This window comes from Pelobates fuscus, chromosome 7, assembly GCF_036172605.1.
Source record: "Pelobates fuscus isolate aPelFus1 chromosome 7, aPelFus1.pri, whole genome shotgun sequence".
NCBI lineage: Eukaryota > Metazoa > Chordata > Amphibia > Anura > Pelobatidae > Pelobates > Pelobates fuscus.
The window spans coordinates 85,695,040-85,717,099 of record NC_086323.1 but is presented as its reverse complement, the minus strand read 5'-3'; the positions used below and the strand labels follow the sequence as shown (position 1 = coordinate 85,717,099).

At 40.0% G+C, this 22,060-nt stretch overlaps 1 protein-coding gene across 3 annotated transcripts in view; it reads right to left on the bottom strand.

Annotated features, from left to right (window-relative positions):
* Positions 1–17,629, bottom strand: part of PRRC2C (proline rich coiled-coil 2C) — a 52,882-nt gene extending 35,253 nt beyond the window's left edge. For all 3 annotated transcript variants that reach the window (XM_063426163.1, XM_063426165.1, XM_063426164.1), the window contains exons 1-9: positions 17,323–17,629; positions 10,243–10,416; positions 6,540–6,717; positions 5,991–6,097; positions 4,676–4,807; positions 3,351–3,580; positions 2,173–2,252; positions 1,641–1,765; positions 250–340 (exon numbers count right to left, since the gene is read on the bottom strand). In XM_063426163.1, the coding sequence (XP_063282233.1) occupies positions 250–340; positions 1,641–1,765; positions 2,173–2,252; positions 3,351–3,580; positions 4,676–4,807; positions 5,991–6,097; positions 6,540–6,717; positions 10,243–10,354 (1,055 nt within the window). In that variant the 5' untranslated portion in view covers positions 10,355–10,416; positions 17,323–17,629. The remainder of the gene's footprint in view (positions 1–249; positions 341–1,640; positions 1,766–2,172; positions 2,253–3,350; positions 3,581–4,675; positions 4,808–5,990; positions 6,098–6,539; positions 6,718–10,242; positions 10,417–17,322) is intronic.
* Between the last annotated feature and the right edge of the window lie 4,431 nt (positions 17,630–22,060).

The following is a 22,060-nucleotide window of genomic DNA, read 5'->3' as shown; positions in this document are numbered from 1 at the left end:
ATCGCCATCCATCAATGTAAATTTATGCCAACCTGGATGGAGCCAATTCGCCAAGAGAATTATGTTAACCTGCCCCTAGCACACTCAACTAATGTTATAAAAAAAGAGGCAGTACCTATGTGCAGAAATTCTACATAGTTGTATTGCTTAGAGTAAGCCAATGTACAACACAAAAACTGGTCAGCCATACTTTAAAAAGGAAGTAGGCAAAATAGCTAGGAAAGAGCCAAAGACACAAGGTAGATTTACCTGCTCTCAGTTTTATCTTTGTGACTGGAAGACTGTTCGTCATCATCACTGAAGTTCAGCTGTTCCGTATAATCCACTTCACTTTGAGCTCCTACAAATTGTAGAAGGAACAAAAACACCATACGTTGAGATCAAATAAGAAAACATGAATCAGGTGACAATTATTGTTTTAAACCAGCAAACACATTTAAACAAATATGCAAACTTAAAGCAAGGAAACGTTTTAAAAGTATTTAATAAAATGTTTTTATAAACTTACTATTAAATGTCAGATTGCATTAATGGGCACAACTAGGAGAGATTCTTCAGCACCCCCCAACCCACTTTAGATTCAGACAAGTCCACTAATGACAGAAGCAGGGCATCATTGTGCAGTAGCAGGAGAGAAAAAAACAAATTCGAAGCCTGCTCTGCATAATCACAGACTCCCGCTTTTCCCTTGTCAGAATGTTGCAAAGTAAAGAGCTTTTCCAATTGCACATCTATATGGTGTGCCCGATGCACTTTTCCAGTAATACTAGGAATAGGACACTGATCAGCGTCCCTCCTGGAGTGGGTGTGGAAAGTACAAGAAAGAAGAAGCAGGTAAAAAAAAAAAAAAAGACGCATATCCATATTGACCTATTTGTTTCAGCCTACAGTCAAAGTGAAAGCTTTTGAATGAGACAGTTGACTCAAAATTATGCATGTCCTTGTAATGTGCTGTAGTGGTTCAGGAAGAAAGCTATCTGCTTTCTGAAAGAAGTAGGTACACTCTACAAACCCAAGAGCGGTACTATATCTACTATAGTACACTGTAACCGTTATGGTACTTTGAATATTCAAAAATTAAAACAAAAACATGTACAGTAAGTCAGGACTCCAAAATGTGTGTATAGCGACCTGGAGCATATTGTGGAAACCGGGGATCTCCGGGAACTATGCTGTTATGCATATATCTGCTCACTCATATGACATCTAATAATTCTGTGAAAAGATGTATCCTTCCTTGTACAGTACTAACTTAATTGGCAGAAATTTGAAAACAAAGAGGGACAATATTGATAATTAAACAGAAAGCAAATAACTAAAGAGTGTTGTATCTGATTGCCATCCAGAAGCAATGCTGTTTCAGAAGCTGCAATTTCTGAGGTGTTGCATTTAAAATCACTCAGGACCATGTCCCTCGCAAAGGACAAATAAAAAAATTAAAGTAAAAAAAAAAAAAAAAAAACTACAGTTTTCACCATCATGTTTACAGTTGCAGCAGCAGCACCATAAATACAAATTAAAGTGACAATGTAGTGTCATGTTTATCAACAAACATTAACAAATGCAAACCAGTTTATCAATACAATCATTTTCGGTCCAGGCACAGCCAGGGCATACAGAGTTTCTGGATATATGCTTACCTGCCCAGCCCTCATCTGCTTCGGTGTCTAAGCTGTCCAGCTCTTTCAGCTCATTAGCACTAATGATACTAGGACGTTCAACACCTCCAGTGACCCATGACTGTGGTGGTCTTGTTCTGGCATTCCTGGAAAAAAAATGGATCTATCAATTGAAGCTTTAAAAAGTAGGCAGATTCATTATACAGTGTGATAATAAAATTGTAAGCAAAATTCTCGTTTTTATTTTACATTAGTTCAAGTTGTTCCTGGACATGGCAGTAGAATATATCTAAGTGGACAGACGGAGCCTCAAGATGTTTTTGCATGTCCTTTAGCATCAAGTACAAAAGAAAAACTCTAGTGCAAAGTGGTTAATGCTGGTGCAGAGAGTACTGCCCCTGAGTTTAATATGACAGTCACTAAATAAAAGTTAACCAGGCAAAGAAAAAATTGCTGTTTCTGCAATAAAAAACCAAAAAAACTGAAAAATAAGCAATGTAAGCCATCATCTAGAGCCAAAAGGAATTTTCATATTGTTAAAGGTCTTTTCTACCTGTTGGATTCTGCAGGGGCAGGATATCTGGTTGGCTGCTGAAGAGGGGGAAACGGCAGTCTTGGGTAGGCAGCGAACATCTGTGGAAAGACAGTACTGTATGTGATTAGAATGTTCATGTATTGTCTACCTGCTTTATTTATGTAGTTCCTTAATCATTTATACTCTATCTACATGCCATACCAGTCCTTTCCCTGCCTAATAATGAATAGTTTGCATAGTCAAAGATTTTCCAATGACCAAGTCAAAGAGTATACTAGGTGGGTGCAGTCTTGCGCAGCTGCCTGTGGATTTCACATTTGAAGTCTTAACTGCTTTACAAGTGATACAACACAACATGAAGAAAAAACAACGCAAAATAGGATCATGTAGATGATGATGATGATCTTAAAGTGAATGATCATAGTGATTATCAGCTGAGCAGCCAATGATAAAGTGACACTATCACTTGTATTACTTTGTGGTCTTTGCTGAAAATGCAGTTTGTGTGGGGCTGGCAGAGGGGAAAGTAGAAAGAGAGATATACTTACCCAATCATATCTTAATACCACCATCATTCTGCTCCTGGAGGAGATTTTATCTGCAAGGAGCTGTGGTCATTTTACTCTTGAGCAAGAGTAAAACTGTGTCTATGGAGGATACTGCAAGATCGTAAGATCTTCCATAGAAAATGTTACCCATGATGCTCTTTTCCACACCAATTGCAACCAACTACTGAATGGATATAGTGGCAGAAAGTAAGGCCTTTGCCAATTATACAAGACAAAGTAGTCCATCTACTTTGTCTCATGTATCTCGATTGTTCTGGAAGTTTGAAGAAATTTCAACACTGTCAAAAAGAGCTTTTCATAAAGATTCTGTTATAATAAGCTTAAAAGTGACAGAACCACTTTAATAAGTTGCTGCCACCAGGAGTATCCTCACACACAGCAGAGGGTTCATGACACTTGCCAGGGCTGACGTTCTATTTCCAATGGCTACAGGAAATTGAGCCTCAATATATACTCACTTCGTGCAGGGGCACAACATTGGTTTCCTTTTTTTTATTTAAAAAAAATTCAATAAAATGCATAGGACTTCACAAAAATCACAGATGGTAAAGCAGCAGGCAAGATTCTATATCATTCACCAAATGTACTAATGACTCAACATCAAATTACCTCACTCATTAAACTTACATTTCCAGCTAAATTTGGTATTATCCCTCTGTACTGAGGGGGTAAACCAGGCTGTTGCCCATTTAATTTAAGCTGCGGAGCTGTGCCATGACTTGGCCTGTTTTCTCTTTTATCACTGGACTTTCCCGGATCAGCATCTTCTATAACTGAAGTGCCATTCTCTTGTTCAGAGGGAGTCAAAGGAGTACCAAGGTTTCTTCCTCCACCTTCCCGCCAGCTGGCCACATCAGCTGTAAAGAGAATTTATCAGAACTCATTAAAGGAACACGGATCATCTACTCACATGTGTATTATATTTTAAAAAGTGAACGGATTTAACTCAAATCAGACAATGACATCACAAGCACTTTCTTAAAGCACGGACAGGATAACGTTTAGTAGATTCAACCACTTCCTGGTTTGTGTATTGTGGACAATTTAAAAAATGGGCATTCATGGATAATTATCTACCCTTTTCGATAATTAACACTCTGCTGCAGATTTAAATCAAAAATAGCAAACAGCTAGACTAGCATTAAATTATAAAAAGGAAATTGCCACATTGTAAATAGCCTTTGATTCTTAGCCACAGCATTGGGTAATATAACATTTATTTAAAGGGACACTAGTCACCAGAAAATAAAGAAGCATAGAAACAGAATGTGACAGCAGATCAGAACCATTCGGCCTATCTAGTCTGCCCAATTTTCGAAATACTTTTATTAGTCCCTGGCCTTATCTTATAGCTAGGATAGCCTTATGCCTATCCCACGCATGCTTAACCCCTTAAGGACACATGACATGTGTGACATGTCATGATTCCTTTTTATTCCAGAAGTTTGGTCCTTAAGGGGTTAAAACTCCTTTACTGTGTTAACCTCTACCACTTCAGCTGGAAGGCTATTCCATGCATCCACTACCCTCGCAAATAAATACTTCCTGATATTTTTATGAATATAATTTTGTAAAGCTACTTATTGGAAAGAGTGGGGCCCCAAAGAGGTATAAGGCCATTTTCAAAACAATCATGCTTTTGGCACTGCTGTGACATTGATTCCTGACTGTACAAGAGAGGTGATATTCTGTTTACACAGAGGGGCCTCATGATGTCTACCTGAATGGCCGCAACTGAACAGAACACCATATTCTTGGTACAACTAGAAAAATATGTGGGTTGTGAATTCCTGGTTGCTTCTGACTTATCTTTCAATTACTGTACTTATGTCTTATTCTTGTATCTTATTCTCCAAGCACGCCTGGCTTAGAGAACAAGTGTGACATCCTCCAAACAGAACAAATCTTCCACATCATCTCAAGTGAACCAATAAAATTAAATGCAGACGCACTTTGAGGGCGCAAGCTGAGTCCAGGCCCATGGCTGTCATCCACTGCATCCTTCTCTTTTGTAGTCTTCTCCTGGTCCCCAGCTGCCTGCAGACTGGGAAACTCTTGCTGAAAGTAACGGTTTACCGGAATACCTTCATTCACAAATATAAAAAAAAAAGTTATATTAATATTAATGCATGCATAGCTGGCAATGGTTGCACCTTTTGAATTTCAATAATATTATATTTCATTACATTCCAAAGGTCCAATAAACTATGAAAAGCTCAAATCCCCACTAAGTGCCACTTTGAATGAGCCTGCATGAACATTAGTGTACATTAGGGTTTGTGTTCTACCCACAGCACTAAGAAAAAAGTTTTACATATCATACTGTGGACTGCAAAACTAACAATTGATTCCCCACAGCATCTAGCACGTATGATTAACACCTAGCAACCCAACATACTCAATGTGCTATGAACCTCAATTACCTCTCTCCAGGAAGCTGAAGTTATTGCACCCTAACTGCTAATAAAAACATACATAGAAAACAGAGTGAAAATCCCTACTCCCCTTAAATATTCAACCCAAACCAACATCCATAGCTCCATGTCTAATCGGTAACACAAACCTCCAAAACGCCCAAGAATAATCTAACCCATAGCTACTCTACTAAAAATTTCTGTTAATGTTCAAGCATGGTCTGTTTTCTCCAGCAGTGCAATACACACACATGTATAATGTGTATGACACTGCAGATATTACTATAGCACCAACATATCCTGCAGTGTTTTACAATTATAGAATGTGGATAATGTACAAGAGGTTAAAATGCTTTGCTCAAAACGAGCTTACAAACTACGAGGAATAACAGCTTGTCAGAAGGGAGGAGGGATTGACGGGTTAGATACCAGTCTCAAAATAAGTAAGCTAGTAAAAGTGGTGTATGGAAGAACAGAACAGTAAAAGGAAAGAGCGTGAGCAGGGCTATGGAGGCAAGGGCACTAAGCAGGGCAATTGAAATGAGAGAAGCATCAACCAGAAATATTGTTAGATTTCCAAAAGATTTGTTTTTTTAGTGACTAAGGACTGGAGGCTAGCCAGCTTATTCACAAATAAACGATGGCTCTCATCTAAGAAAACACAGCCACATTCCACATTAAATATTTATGTTATGGTTTTAAAGAGTTTTATTTAGATATTGATATTCTAAAATGAAACTCTGTAAATAGTGAAAAAACAAAAATGGTTTCTAAAGGATTCATTTTTTTAATTTTTTTTTTTTTAATGATGCCATTAAAAGAAAACAAAAACAAAAAAACAACTTACTCTTACCATCTGCTTGACCACCTGGCTTCGTACTGGCCCATGACTTGGCAACAGGGACCTCTGTTGGCGGTGGAACAACTGGTTTTGGTGGCGGAGGTGGCACTTCTGGTGGTCTTTAAAAAACAGAAAAAAGACTTAATAAAACCACAACTAAAATACAATTACAATTCTTAGCGTGAACACCCCACCAAAAAAACAAACAAAAAATAACCCCCAAAAAAGCATTAAGCTTGTCATGATAATATAAGTCAACATTAATCCAATCAGAATGTTCATAAAAAGAAAGGGCTGGTTATCCAAATATGGCAGAGTAGCAATCTAGCAATTAGAAACTTACTTTATGTTGTTAGACTACAAATCATTGTGTAAACTACAAATATGATAACTGACAAAACTTGCTGGCAGTAGAACTGCCTTTTGTCGACATATGCATTTAGACAAAGTTCCTACCTTGTCTTAGGTCTTTAAAAATGTATTGGAATCTCAATGATTAAGATTTTATCATTACAAAATTCTCAATTAGGTGGGTGTGACAGAGCCAACAGATATACGTACTTCTCTTCTTCAGATTGATCTTGCTTAGATGCCCATCCTGTGCCATCCTTCGGCACTATATTCACATTGGGGTCATTGCCTTTATTTTCAGCTTTTAGACTGGGCAGGTTTGCAGGTGGTGGCATACGCCGAGAAACAGCAACCTTTCCCAAGCTTTGGAGTCCATGGCGTGCAGCGACTGCAGAATGAAAAGAAAAAAAAAATCCATCTAATTATGTATTTACAATGGAAGGCCACTCAAAACCATCTGTAATGATTTTTTGCCTCCAAGTTTTTACAGACAGTACAAGCACAGAAAGTGCAACTATGTTGCTATAAAGATATTTATTATTGCACAAAGTTTTGGTTTTTTACAGTCAATAGTAGCATATCACTCTAATTAACCAAGTATTTGCATTTGCAAGTGAATGGATAGCACCAGAATGTAAACAATGCAGTCAAAGCATCTCATTCAAAGAAGAATGGAAGCAGATTTCTCACCATTAATTTCTCAAGAGAAAATACGCAACATGCAAGCACACATTACTGTTAAAGGGACACTATAGTCACCAGAACAACTACAGCTTATTTGTGTTTTTGCTGTAAACTGTATTTTCAGAGAAAAGCCTAGTGATAACTAGTGGCCACTCCTCAGATAGCTGTAAGACCTGCCACAGACCACCAATATATCATTTGCAGTTATCTTTTCATACTATTTCCATCAAGGTCAAGGATCTCATAACACGCACAGAAAGAGCTGGAGGTGCTGCAAGAAAATTAGCTTGAAATTTGTTTTAAAAAAAATAAAATTGTTTAGCAATAGAAGAGGTTTGTTGTTGAGAAAGTCAAGTCAAAGGCTCAGGAAAGGGATCAAAAATATCCATGCACTTTTCCAAATAAAATATATGCCAAACTGGGGAGCATATGAGTGTAGGGAGCACAGACCACATTCCATCCGTGTGCCACTATCCATCCAGTACCAACTTCCAATAAATGCCCTGTATCCTAGGAGTTTAACAAGGGAACTAACTCAGCATCTACAATTCTTTCACTCTCCTGGACTAATGTAAACTAATCTGGCATCCCTCTGCTCTCATCCACAGGTAATCTCTGACTCTGATCTCAATTAACCCCTGCAACACTGACTGTCTCACCCCTGCACCCTACTTATTAGGAACCCTCACAATGCATTATCATTCTATGTATTCTTGCCCTTAATGGCGGAGTAAAATTCCCTATTTAGTTAAGTCACTGGGGAGCATACGACCGTAGGAAGCACAGGCCACATTCCATCTGTGTGCCAACTTCCAATAAGTGTCCTGAATCCTAGGAGTTTACCAAGGGAGTTCACCAATGAGGACACAAAAAGATTCAATTTCTAGCCTTCCAGCTAAAAAAACAAAACCTCTTGTGCACTGTAATATCCGCAGCTTACTACCAAAAATCGATGCACTGCAAGCATGGTATTCACATTACAAACCCCAAATCATTGTGCTCTCTGAATCGCAGCTAACTGCAAAAACTCCTGACTGCCATTGCAATACATGGGTATTCATGCCATAGAAATGACAGAGCAAAAAGAGGAGGTGGCATTGTCATTTATGTTGACAATTCCATAAAGTTTACCCTCTTCCAAAACTTTAGCCCTCTTGCCACCTTTGATTTCCTTTCTGGCACAATTGAGATCCCGTGCAGTAAATCAATCATTGTTGCAGGAATCTACCACCCACCAAGTTCCCCAGTGCATTCCCTTTCTGACATAGCCCATCTCCTTAGTGAAGCCATAGCTCAAAACCCAGAAAGTGAACTGTTGGTCTTTAGAGATTTTAATATTGATAAGCTGAATACGAAAAAGAATAGTTCTTGCTCACTGTTTAAGACTTTGCAGCTAACGCAATTAATCTCCTCCCCAACTCGCATAAACATTAAAAGCCATAACCATACCCTGCTCGATTAGATTCACTCCACTTCTCCTGATAGAATCCAAGAGGCAGGTGTTCTCCCTAAAAGTTTCAGTGATTACTGCTTAGTGTACTGCGTGCGCAAAATAAAGGCTACTAAATCCTCTACCAATGAGCGGCGGGTGGGGGCCATAAATGACAACGAAGGAGGGAAGACTACCACCTATTGTCCTCCCCCACCCCTAAACGGCGTGTCGGGGCCATGACAATGAGGGGTGAGGGAAGCTGCTGGGAAGGTAAGTCACAGCTTGCTGCGGCCCCCCCCCAGGACCGGTGGTCCTGGTATGTATTATCGGCAATATCGGTATCTATTGGTCAATACCGATATTGCCAAAAACAACAAATGTCGGCAAAACTGATAATCGGTCGATCACTATTAAAGGGGACATGTCATGACAACTTAAATTTAGAAACTGCGTTCAACAGTATGCAGCGGGCCTTGAAGAAAAAAAAAGAAAGAAAGAAATAAGAAAACTAATTTTTGTACAAAGTCACTGACAACAAATTGCCGTCACAAACTTTTGTTTAGTTTTAAGAAATTGGGCTTTAATTGCTTCCCTTGGGTGTATATATCCCTCTGGGCCTGGTATCCAACAGCAACTAGACACAGGTGTTCAGCTGTGCCTTTACAAGAGGGGGGGGGGGGGGAGGAGAGAGAGAGAGAGAGAGAGAGAGAGAGAGAGAGAGAGAGAGAGAGAGAGAATGAATGAGAATATGAATCTCTGCTTCAGGTATAACTCCAAACCATAAGTAAACCGCAAAGCTTAGCCATAAAATTTAATATATGATTATATAACATCCACTGTTAAGTGAGCAATTCCAAGTAATAACTTAAGCAGATATTCCCATTTAAAAAACAAAACAGATGAATCTATTAAAGAGAAAACTAAATACAGGTCACTCCTTGTCCAAACGAAACTAGACCAGTTTACAATAAATTAATACAATATACAGCTACCAATGGATAATCCTAGATTTAGATGCTCATAACAAGCTGCTCAAACAAAGATAGTATATACCCTCAGTAATATGAAATATTAAAGTTTATATGAAGGGAATCAATCAGCAAAAAAGCTAAAGTAGGTTGGCTGCAAAGTAGAAGTCAAAATAACAGGCTAATAGGTTTACGTATATGCAATTGGGTTGCCGAATGCCAGTTTAATTCGTGAATATACCCTTATTCCTGATTAAACTATATAGCACATACACAGCATAGTGATATTGGAGATGTGAGGAATGCTAGCAGTGACACAGAAGTCTAAAGTCAATCCATGTCAACCTTGAAATACATTTCTTTTATGCGGTTAATCCAAAAGAAGGGAGAAAAACCCAATTGTAGTCATTTATAATTATGCCACAAAAAGTGGGAAAAAAAATCTTGAATCCATATTTCTTCTTGGGTCAGCAACCTATCAAATGCATATCAATTACATCCTTGAAATTACTAAGTGGCTTCAGTTAGAAAAGTCAACAAATGCACCCAAGGCTGAAAATAATTAAGTTAATTAATGGGAATTTAAAGTGAAGTTCACATTGTGTGTCAAAACAGCCTAACAATACACAACTGACTTGGATAATTCTTTCAATATGGCTATGTTTTAGAATTCTGATTCACTTAAAATTTCTAACAATTTTTTTGTAAATAATCCCAAGAAAAAAAAGAAGATGTGAAGCAACTAAAGATCATGTCAAAAGTCAGTCAGGGAAGAAACCTCCCCCCCTAAAAAAATTACAGATAAAAAATTGAGAAATCAAGCACGTACCTGTAGTTTTTTGTGTTTCTAGAGACTTTCCCTTATATGTATTAAAGAGGCTGAGGGTAGCATACTTTTTCCCATCCTTTGCTTTTGTGCTCTGGCCTGACTTCTCCGACATGTCGAAGGAAATTCATCGAGTCTGATACAGCCTTTGCCTCACTTTTCTGGTCCCGTGTGATCCTAAAATAAGCATAAATCATATTCAATGTATTGAAAATAAAACTACGATATACTGTACAAAGTATACATGGAAGTTTTAGACAGAAAATAAACAAAATATAACAAATCATGGCCAACTGGCCTCTCTGCATCTTGTCCTCTCTTATTGCAAAGGTGTGAGGTTCCTCACATTGCTGCCCTCTATCCATATCACAAATGAACATTGAGCAGCTTTAAAGGAGAGTGAAAAAGTACACCTATGTGGAGCATTGACTTTCTAGTAAGCAGAATGATTGTGTAAGGAGACAAAGGAAAGGGAATACATTGGCAATGCACACTTTACTCCATATCACATTGAATTCTGTTTGGTTAAAATAGATTTAAAAAAAAAAACCTACCAACTTGGAAATACATATAAATATAAACAATAACAATGAGTTTCTGATGTTCTTGTAAACATATCCGAGTCATCACTAGTAAGTGTTACATTGGTTTCTGATTACTTGTTGGTGTCAGACATGCCCTGTAAGTAGTCAAACTATCTTTGAACAGTTTGTCTTACCCATTCTAAAATAGGGAGAGTGGGGCAATAACTGCTACAAAATTACAAAAGTAAGTGTATCCATGCACTGCTGCAATAAATACTGCATATAAACTACTAGTAGATTTAGACTATCACTTCCTTGAATATACAAATACGGCCCAAGAAAAAGTAGAAATCATATTGGTATCTACCCATACAATCCCAAGAATGGCATAATACATCTGCCATGAGTGGTCTGCGTTATGGGATGCTGCACAAGGCATTCAGCAGCTGGTGGATGAATGCATATTGATAGGCATATGCTTTGCCTGTTAAATTACAATAAAAAAAAAAAAAAAAAGGTACGGCTCAAAAAAAAATTCGTAAACAGCAGATACTTTAGCAATTTTCTTTTTAATAAATCTGGCTTTGATTGGTCATTATAGAGTATTGAGTGTAGAGTATAAAAAAATGATGGGGTCTAAATATTTTCTAAATGCACTGTAAGACACAGTGAGGTGACATATGACCATGGTTTATAAATAAAGTGCAGTTCTGTTACTTTTTGAAGTCTTTACAGACCTTTAGCACAAAGTTTAGTAATAGAAATGTATGCAGTTCAGATTATTATTCTGGTTTGTATTTATACCAGGCAAGTATAACTATGAGTGCTGCTGGCTCAACTGAAATTTAAAGGGTTAAAATGAACAATATACTCTCTGCTTTACAAAATGCACACAATTGTTTCTGAAATGAATAGTAGTTCTGGTGTGTTTAGTAAACCCTACCTTTCGCTTGGCTCTTTGACTCCTCCAATGTCAGACGGGGCAAACTAATGGACCTCCCCATAATAAAGCATTGACTCAATGCTTTCCTATGGGGCTTTTACAGACACCGGATGTCCTCATGCAGAGCGTGAGGAAGCCCTGCGTCAGACAAATTAGAGTGCCGTAAAATCCCTGAAGAGCCTCTAGAGCAGTGATGGCGAACATTTGTGAGCCAGAGTGCCCAAACCGCAATACATGCCAACCTTTTCCCCTCAAAGTGGCAATTAAACCTGAATACACACGCAGTCCGCCTAACGGGCGCATGCGGTCAGCCTAACAGGCACACACGCACATAATATCCTAGCATGTAAAAGGCGCACACACACACTGTTGAAAAATAGGGATCTTTGGGCTGCGCGCTCAGGACTAGTTCTGTCCCATCGAAGGGACGGAACTAGTCCAGAGCGCGCAGCCCAAAGATCCCTATTGACAGCTTCTTAGAAAACACGAAAAACCAAAGACTCATCGTGACAACCCTAATCTGCAAATACTTTGGTACACATTTGGACATTTACCAGGGCAAAGATCCATACAACTTTGCAGAGACTGAGAGGACTTTCTACAAACGACCGGTGGTGAGCTCTGTCCAACAGTATTCCCTCATGAATACATATAACTGAATTTTTAGTGTGTACACACTGGGCCTCCCCCTCCCCCCACTTGCACAGTGTTCATCTTTATTGAAATATAACATTGTCTATTGAGTCATTACATACCAGATGAAGCATATTTATAAGGGATATTTTTATTCCAGCTATTTTGTATATCACCCACAATATTGCATCGTTGCATCCATATAGGACAGTTTTTTGTTATAATTTTCTTTTTGCCATATCTGTATATTATACTGTACAATAACAGACTTATACTAATAGGCTCAGAAATAAATACATATTTTCCTTAAATCAAAACTTTGAGTGCGGTATACATATATATGGTATATATCCAAGGTATTTATATGTAGGCTACCTTGATACCAGCACCACTACAGATTGTCTGTGCATATCGAATTTCCCAACTTTTTTAGCTGGCTCCTAGATTCAAAGCAAATTTGTCAAGCCCTGCTTTTAGTGCAGATAGAGTGATTATAATAATGACCAATATGCAAATACAGTGGATTTCTATAGTTCATTTTCAGATTTAGACAACATATATGACAGATTACAGAAGAAATGTAAACATAATACAAATCCTGGGCATTGACAATTATACTGTGCAATTTAATAAAACTGGTACTCTAGAGTAGTTATCTACTTGAAATAAAAGTCACATATCGAGTAATTTGGTCTTCCTGTATTCGACTCAAGCACAGAATGTCTGCACCTTACTAGTTAAAGGGACACTGTAGGCACCCAGGCCACTTCAGCTAATTGAAGTGGTCTGGGTTCTGTTACCCCTTTTGCACTTAGTGCTGCAATGTAAAACATTGCAGTTCCAGAGAACTGCAATGTTTACATTGCAGCACTAAGTCTGCAGTCAGTGGCTGTCTATCAGACAGCCATTAAGAGGGCTTCCAGAATCCAAACGGACTTTCAGTCTGTTATCCGACGGCGGGGGAGGAGACTGACCCAGCGCCAAGGGACATCGGCGCTGGATTCAGGCAAGTCGCTGAAGGGGTTTTAACCCCTTCAGCGACATGGGAGGGGGGGGAGAACATAATTATCTGAATTCTTAGATAAATTATGGCTTAAAGGACCACTATCAGTTTAATGAAGTGGTCTGGGTGCCAGGTCCCCTTAGTTTTAACCCTGCAGCTGTAAACAGTTTCAGAGGGTTTATCCAGCCTCTAGTGGCTGTCTACCCGACAGCCACTAGAGGCCGCTTCTGCAAGTCTCAGTGTGAAAATTACACAGAGGACGCTGGACGTCCATAGGAAAGCATTGAGTAATGCTTTGCTATGTGCAGTTTGAATGCGCGCGTGGCTCTGGCCGCGCAAGTGCATTCGGCTCCACTCAGGAGCTAGCGTCGACAGGGGGAGGAGAGGTCACCAGCGCCGAGGGAGCCCAGCACTGGATTAAGGTAAGTGGCTGAAAGGGTTTTAACCCCTTCGGCCCAGGGGAAGGCGTTTCTGAGGGGGAAACCTAATAACTATAATGTAATGGGTTGCATTTTCTTGGTAACAGTGAATATGAAGAATGCATTTGGATAAGCTGGCATAGTAGTAAAGTACATCTATAATGACTCTGCAAGTAGCCTCCCCATTCATAAATGCCAATAGATTAAAGGTGGTGCAGATGGGCATTCCATGTTGACTTGAGAGTTTGCTCTGATCTCAGCACACCCACTTGAGACAATTATTCCTGGACATGCAACGGCTAACCTTGGTATTGATCATATCAGTACCTACCTGAACGACTAGTTATCCACACAATGTGTGGATGATATGTTGACTTTAAATATAATGCGCATGTATGTTTATTGTAAAGTGCTGCGAAAAAAAATTTATATATATATCTCAGAGTTCCAATATCACTCACCTATTAATTAAGGGAAGGTCTCTTCTCACCCTGTTGCTTCCCGTTATTTTTTTTCAACCTGTGTGGTGTTACCTTTGCCCTGCACATTTTTAAACCAGCAGTTGGATCACCAGTTTCGTTGTGGCATCCCACCTCACATAAACTCTAAAAATGTACGCCAAGTAACCAGGTGCATTTATTTCTAAAATTCATATTTACGGTTTTCTAATTTTATAAAGAACTGTTGATACACCTCTTGCCATGAATGTGTTATCTGTTTGTAAGCATGAAAACAAATGTACAAATAATTATACTTTACTAAAAGTATGTATGAAATACTAATGGCTATTAAAAAAAATATTTTCATTTACTATAAATACCAGATATACAAATATAAAAAGTGGTCATATTTGATGGATATGTATAACGTTTCAAAAATTAGCAGAAAAATGCTAACTCCTAAGGAAAAATAAAGCCACAAATTAGGACTCATCAACCTTACATCAAGCATATTAAAAGAAAAATCAAGGAAAACAAAAACAGACACACAAACAGACCAGTAACGGCCAATATTTGGCAAAAGTATTTTGTAGTCTGAACTTCCCATAAAACTCATCTTGCAAGGCATCATGAGAAATATAGTCTATATTAAAAGTAACAAATATTAGCCATCACTGCCTAGATGTATTAAAATTTCTTTTAAAAATTCAAGTATATCTGGAAATAGCATCTTGTAATAATCACCAGGACAAATTAAACCCAAATAGACCACTGAGGCTACTGGTCTATATATATGCAAGTAAAAAGCCACAGACAATTGTGCATACTGTAAAGCTTTATGCGGTGGAGTGGTGCAGCAATCAAGAAAAACGAAAAGAAAAAGCCTAGTGATTTTCAGGGTAGATGTATTAAGAAATCCTTGATGCTACCATCCCCCTCCTTAGTCTGCTTCATGAGCATGTTACATTGTTCCCAGGCCACTAATCGCTCAAGCTACTGCAGTGCATCAAGCCCTCTCTGGGACCTCAAATATGGCTACTCACATCCACAGCAGCATCCCTGTCTCCAGACAAAAGAGGAAGGGCTACACAAAAGCATCACACACCTACAGTTAGAGGACTGGTTTCTTGAGTAAGAAGAAATGAGAACTGCTGAAATTTAGCTTAAAAAAAATTGATATACAAAGTGTGTGGTGTACAAAATGTAACCAAATCGTTCCATTTAAACTATTTTACTGTATAGAAAAAAATATTTATCTTGGGCAAGGTTTAATAATCTGATCACTTCAACAGATAAATTACTGGTTTGCATAAAATATCAAGGTGTCTGTCCAGTTCAGGCTTACTTTCTGATTTGTTTGCGATAACTGGTTAAAAACCTTTTGTTTATTGTTTCAGAACTTAGCATGGGACTCTACTACAACAAAAATACAGGTGTCTCATAGAGCAGCTTAAAGGTGACCTTTAACTTATATAAAAAAAAATAATACATATTTATTTTGCAAACCCAGGTAGCACTGAAACAAAGATAGCAAATCCCATTAACTAAGCTAATGACTTGTTCGTCTTACGTTTTCGTTCCTAAGGATATCCAAATCCATATCCCAAGCACCCGACATATCCAAAGGAAAAAACCCAAATTAAAACCACCTCTTCAGGTAATATCAAATAATTTTCACACATAGATGTCTTCGAAAAATATATATGATCCCATAAAATGTTCATATTGCTTGTACTATTATAACTGTATGAACTACAGTGGTACAAATCCATCAACAGAAAATGCTACCATTCCACACTTAACCATTTAACTGCCATCATAGCCAAGGAGCATAAAACAAAAATGCTGTGATGCCTAAAAAAATAATATTTATGTGGAAATGTGCAGACTTTTAAACAAGGAATTGTGTAGCATAGTCTACTGTATAGGGATTTTATCCCAAAATAAAATAAAAATCATAAACTGTACCATTATTTGACACTGGCCATTTAGGATTAAAATGTGTTTTTTCCATTGTCAATTGCCTGCGCTACTACTATTACTACATTTATATAGCACAAAATGATTGAAAAGGGATATGAAGAAACAAAGATTACAATCTATGAGCATGACCTGATGGTTACTGTTATTTACCAACAAATGCAACACCAACACTTCATGGTCAACTTAGTAAAACGCCAGGTGTGTGTGTTCTTATTAGCAGGTCTTTTAAATAATGCAACATTTCAAAGGCATTTGTGTCATCCACATAAATTAAACACATTTGAAACTTTACATTTTAAGTGGTAAAGCAAAAATGATCATGGTTTATATATTAAAACATAAAATAAGAAAAACACACCCACAATAAATTTGGAATACAATTTACACTCACAAATTTTCAGAAATCATTCCATTTGCTTTAATCATGAAACACAGCCAAAAGACATAAGGCCTGTACTTCCCACACAGCCAGCCTAGTACTCTGATTTCATGATCAATGGCTGATGTTCCATGCACACACACAACACTAATAAAATGTAAAAACGTGCTCCTCGTAAACAGACCAGCATCGCACAACCAAATAAATCACTACCTTCCAATATTCTATGCTATGGATTATTTTTCATTTTGATTCTCTATTAATCTAAAACATCGGTTTCATATAGTACACATAAGGGTTACTATAGGGGATTGTGGAGAATGTCTATGAATGAGAAATTTAGGACAAAAGAGCTACACTTGGAAGGGAAAAATAAATCAAGTTACTTCGGCCTAAAATGTGCAATTCCCTTTTCAATTCTCCACAAATCCAGGTTCAGTGACTAAAACCCGAGGTCCTCCTCTCTCCATGTGATGGGAAGATATAACCTCCCATCCATCCGGAGATTAATGATGCCACCATAAAGCAGCCATGGGTCTCCAGCCCAGACCCTGCTGACATGTAAATGGCTGATCCCATCCATAACCCCATCTCCCTCCATCCCAGCCCTGCCGGCCCGCGGGTTAGCCGAGGCCTGTGCCTCCACCGCTGGATTATCAATAAAGGAGAGGGGGGTTATCGGATGGCCGGGGGCCCGGGGGTACTACAGAAGGCTGGACATAAAATGGGGACACACTTCGCATTGTAACATCTCCTCACCTGGGGGGCGGGGGAGGGAGGCTGCGTCTTCTCGGAGAATGGGGGGTTTAATGAGTTGCTTTCCGGCAGCGGAGTGAATGGCGGTGATACCGGCGCGCAGTTATGACGCTATTGGAAGGGGGCCCGTGCGTGTCGTGTTGCTGCTTGATGACCGTCGGTTGCTAGGCGCGCGGTTTCCTCGTCAGTGGCCCCCACAGGGTTCAGGCAAGCCGCAGGTAAAGCCACTCGCCGCCAAAAGCTCCCGCTGCTCCCCCCTCTATACACACACACACACCGCTGAGAGAAACCCGGGGCGCCAGAAAAGATGGCCGACCGCCAACGGCCAACGTCACCACGCAAGCATGTGAGCGTGGCTTCGCGACGCGACTGAGGACGTCGTTGCCAGGAACTGAGATGGCGATGGCTGCTAAGGGTTGGGCGCTTCCGGCACAAGAAAATGTGTGACTATTGTCCGTCGGCCATGTTTAATGTGGGCAAATTATACAAAAGAATAAAACTTCATACTCCCAATTCGAAGCCCTAAGGCAGGGGTAGGCAACCTTCGGCACTCCAGATTTTGTGGACTACATCCCCCTTAATGCTCTTACACCCATAATGCTGGCAAAGCATCATGGGAGGTGTAGTCCAAAACATCTGCAGTGCCGAAGGTTGCCTATGCTTGCCCTAAGGCATGGAGCTTTCACTGATACAATTGTTGTTATTCACTAAACTGTATTTTGCAAGATTATTTGCTGGGCCCCAAATTAATTCCGAATTAATTGAAATGAAATGAAATCCGCATGGCAACATTGAGAAAATAGCCAAGCTAGTCAATAACCAAGCAACTATAGCTGGGCTGGACAATTTCTCTAACTGAGCTAGTTTGGCCTAGTTTGTTGTTTAATTCACTAACATTTAATTGAGAATTCAATAGACTTAAATGTGAAATGCTATACATTTTGCATAGTGTGAGTTGATGATACGATTGCTCTGTGCGGTATGGGACCTTTTCTCCGGTGTCCCTATGAAGGACAAATGCAAGAATTTCAGTGAGAATTCTCAGCAATTCATTGCTCAATGAATTAACATCCACCGCAGTCTTTCACATATATAATTTGACTCTTTAAAGTGGCACTGTCATGCCGAACTTATCTTTCCTCAATCTCTTCATCTTCTCCCCCTCTCTCAGGATCTGTTATTCTTTTCTTCCTGTCTTCTTTAGATTTATTTAAAATCATAAGACAAAGTAGGGACTCTTTGCCTTATGGAGGATTCCTCCGCTTGACCAGCTCTGACCAGCGGAGGAGCAAAGTGTGCTTAATTTCCGCTGGTCAGAGCAATTTTCCCATAATCCTTACCTTTCCTCTGTGTTCCCGCGATGCTTCCTGTCATTTTAGACGAAACTGCTGAATTGCGTTCTAACTGAATGAGAACAGTATGTTCGTTTCTTTTAGAACGCAATTCGTCACTTTGTTCCTATCGGAATTTCATTCTAATGAATGAAACTCCGATCCTATTCATTGCCGCGGCTGCATCTTGCAGCCGCTTAGTAGTTAACTCCCTAATTCCCACGGTATCAGGGAGCTATCTACTAAAAGACTGAAAGACCTAAATTGGTCTTTCAGACAAATTTTCTAATACTAAGTAAAGATTACTTAGTATTAGTAAATAATATGCCCCTACTCGCTATATCGCGAGTAGGGGCATGTGTAGTAAGCAGTGAGTAGCCTATAGCTGCTCACTGTAAAAAAACAAAAAAAACTAATAACCCCCCCCCCCGCGCGCGCGCGCGGCTGGTGTCTTACCCCCACCCCTGCGCGGTGGGTGTGGGCCCTAAATAAAGATGGGGGGACCTACTGTCCTCCCCCCCCTGGCCCCCACCCCTGTGGGTGGGGGCCCTAATAAAACAATAAAGGGGGGGACCTACTGTCCTCCCCCCCTGGCCCCCACCTCTGCGCGGTGGGTGGGGGCCCTAATAAAACAATAAGGGGGGGGACCTACTGTCCTCCCCCCCGGCCCCCACCGCTGCGCGGTGGGTGGGGGCCCTAATAAAACAATAAGGGGGGGGACCTACTTTCCTCCCCCCCGGCCCCCACCCCTGAGCGGTGGGTGGGGGCCCTAAATAAAGATAGGGGGGGACCTACTGTCCTCCCCCCCTGGTCCCCACCCCTGCGCGGTGGGTGGGGGCCCTAATAAAACGTTGTGTAATTTGACTCATGTAATTTGACTGTGTAATTTGACTCATAACACTCTGATTGGTTACTTAATCCACCAATCAGAGTGTTATGAGTCAAATTACACAGCGTGGGAAAATTCAAAAGAACTTTCCACGCTGTGTAAAATGACACAGAGCACTCTGATTGGCTTAAACCCACCAATCAGAGAGGACAGTAGGTCCCCCCCTATCTTTATTTAGGGCCCCCACCCACCGCACAGGGGGGGGGGGGTCAGGGGGGGAGGACAGTAGGTCACCCCCTTATTGTTTTATTAGGGCCCCCACCCACCGCGCAGGGGTGGGGGCCAGGGGGGAGGACAGTAGGTCCCCCCCTCATTATCATAATGGCCCCCACCCGCCACACAGTGGTGGGGGCCGGGGGGGGCGAAGGACAGTAGGTCCCCCCCTCTCTTTATTTTTGGCCCCCAACCACCGCTCAGGGGTGGGGGCCAGGGGGGAGAACAGTAGGTCCCCCCCCCTCATTATCATTATGGCCCCCACCCGCCGCCCTCCCTCCTTGTAACAAACTGAACGAACAAACGAACACTGATACTCAGTGTTAGTTTGTTCGTCAGATTTTTTCTATTCATTCATTCGTCTGTCTGACGAATGAATGAATAGATGAAATTCCCGTTCGCATGTCCAGGTGTTTCACTGGGCATGTGCGGGAATCTTACAGTCTGTCTAGTGTGGGCAGATGACGTGTCCCACAGGGACTTCACCTACCCACACAAAGATGGCGGCGCCCTGAATATAGATCGGGGCAGAAGATACAGATTTAAAAAGAGGTCATCTGGGGGGCTTAGGGGTATTTGGGGGTGACTAGTAGGTCAATTGGATGTAGTGGAGGCGGGAGGGGGGTTAAAAAAAAATGGGATTCGGCATGACAGTGCCGCTTTAACTATGCTTGCATTTATAAAGGCAGTACAATGTTAAAGAATAAACCAGACACTATAACAACTCCACTGGAATTAAGTTATTATGGTGCTAAGAGGTCCAAGCAGTTGCTTAAAATCCACAATTGTATGCACACCCTTATGGATTAAAATGGTAAATAAAAAGGAAAAAAAAATCCACATAGTGCCGTTTGTGAGAAATATGTAGCAAAAACAACTGAAGTCTATACGTTTTGTAAAAATGACTTTGTTAAGAGCTTTACCTTTAATTCTGCTCTCTGTCCTACTGCTCGCTAGATACTTGAAAGAGCACCGCAAGCTGTCTGAGAGTATTAGCTAACAATCTAAGCCAGTGTTCCCCAACCCAGTCCTCATGACCACCAACAGTCCAGGTTTTGTCAGTATCTCCATTTGAATAAAACAGGGAAATACATCAATCCTGGACTGTTGGTGGTCCCTGAGGACTGGGTGGGGGAACACTGCTCTAGGCCATTAATTAGACCCTGATTCACAAAACTGCTTGAGAAACCTACATATTTTTTTCAAGCTGTTTTCATGAATGGAGAGCTACTGACTCTGAGACAATAAACAGCACCCCCGTCCAAAGCTGTTGGAGGCTTCCTTTTTTGAAAGACAGCGTTCACAATGCCCAGCTTGCAGAGACAGGCTATATGTCAGAGAGCCAGATTAAGATTGCCTAGGATGCCAGATTGGTCCTTGTCCTCTGCCATGGCTGGATTGACGCAGATGCGTCATTGTTGATGTTGAGATATAAACTAGAAACGTTTTCGAGTTATATATTTGGAATTTAAGTCATGTAATGAATATGCAAAATGACAAACTTGAGATATAAAATGAAAGTGCTCTCATAGTGCTGTAACCTATGTTATACATTTTATGGTTAAAAGGAGTGTAAATAAAGTTTGTTGTTACTCCTTCCTTTCCCTCCTGAAACAGGAAGCAGAAGCTGAGTTAGTTACAATAAAGACACAGAAGCAAGAAGTACCTGTGTGATTTTCCCCTCTATCTTTATATAAGGTTATTCTTATGTACCCGGTTATCCTACCCTAATAATCAAATTGGCAACAGTTGAAATCTTCCCTCACAGTTCTCTAGGTTTCATCATGGATTATAATTATGCACTTTTTTGGCTAATCTTCAGGGTCAACGAGGCTGTAGGAATTCCAGTATTATGAGGGACAAATAAAGTGTTCCAAAAATCTGGCTGAAAATGCACAATGCATTATGTACAGCTGTTTCTGATCTGTTTGTTACCAGGTCAGATAATTTTGGTGAATCCAGACAATTAATTTGAGACCAAACGTGACATTTATTTCTTATCCAAAATATACCAAAAACAAAATGGCATCTAAAATCACTTCCAAAACTTTAAGTGACTGACCCTTCAGTGAACTTACAATATTACAATATACATTGCAATTGTTGTTTCTTCTTTCAACCTATCTGTATCAGCTTATCTGATAAGACCAAGTAATAAAGATGACTGAAATTCAAATAAAAAATGCATTAGTTGCTGCACTATTTTCTTCCATTGCTTCTCTGCGCAGTTCACCTCATTGGTGTATCATGGCACTTCTATAGGAGAACCATTACATGCATACATTTTGCACATCACATTGACTGACAA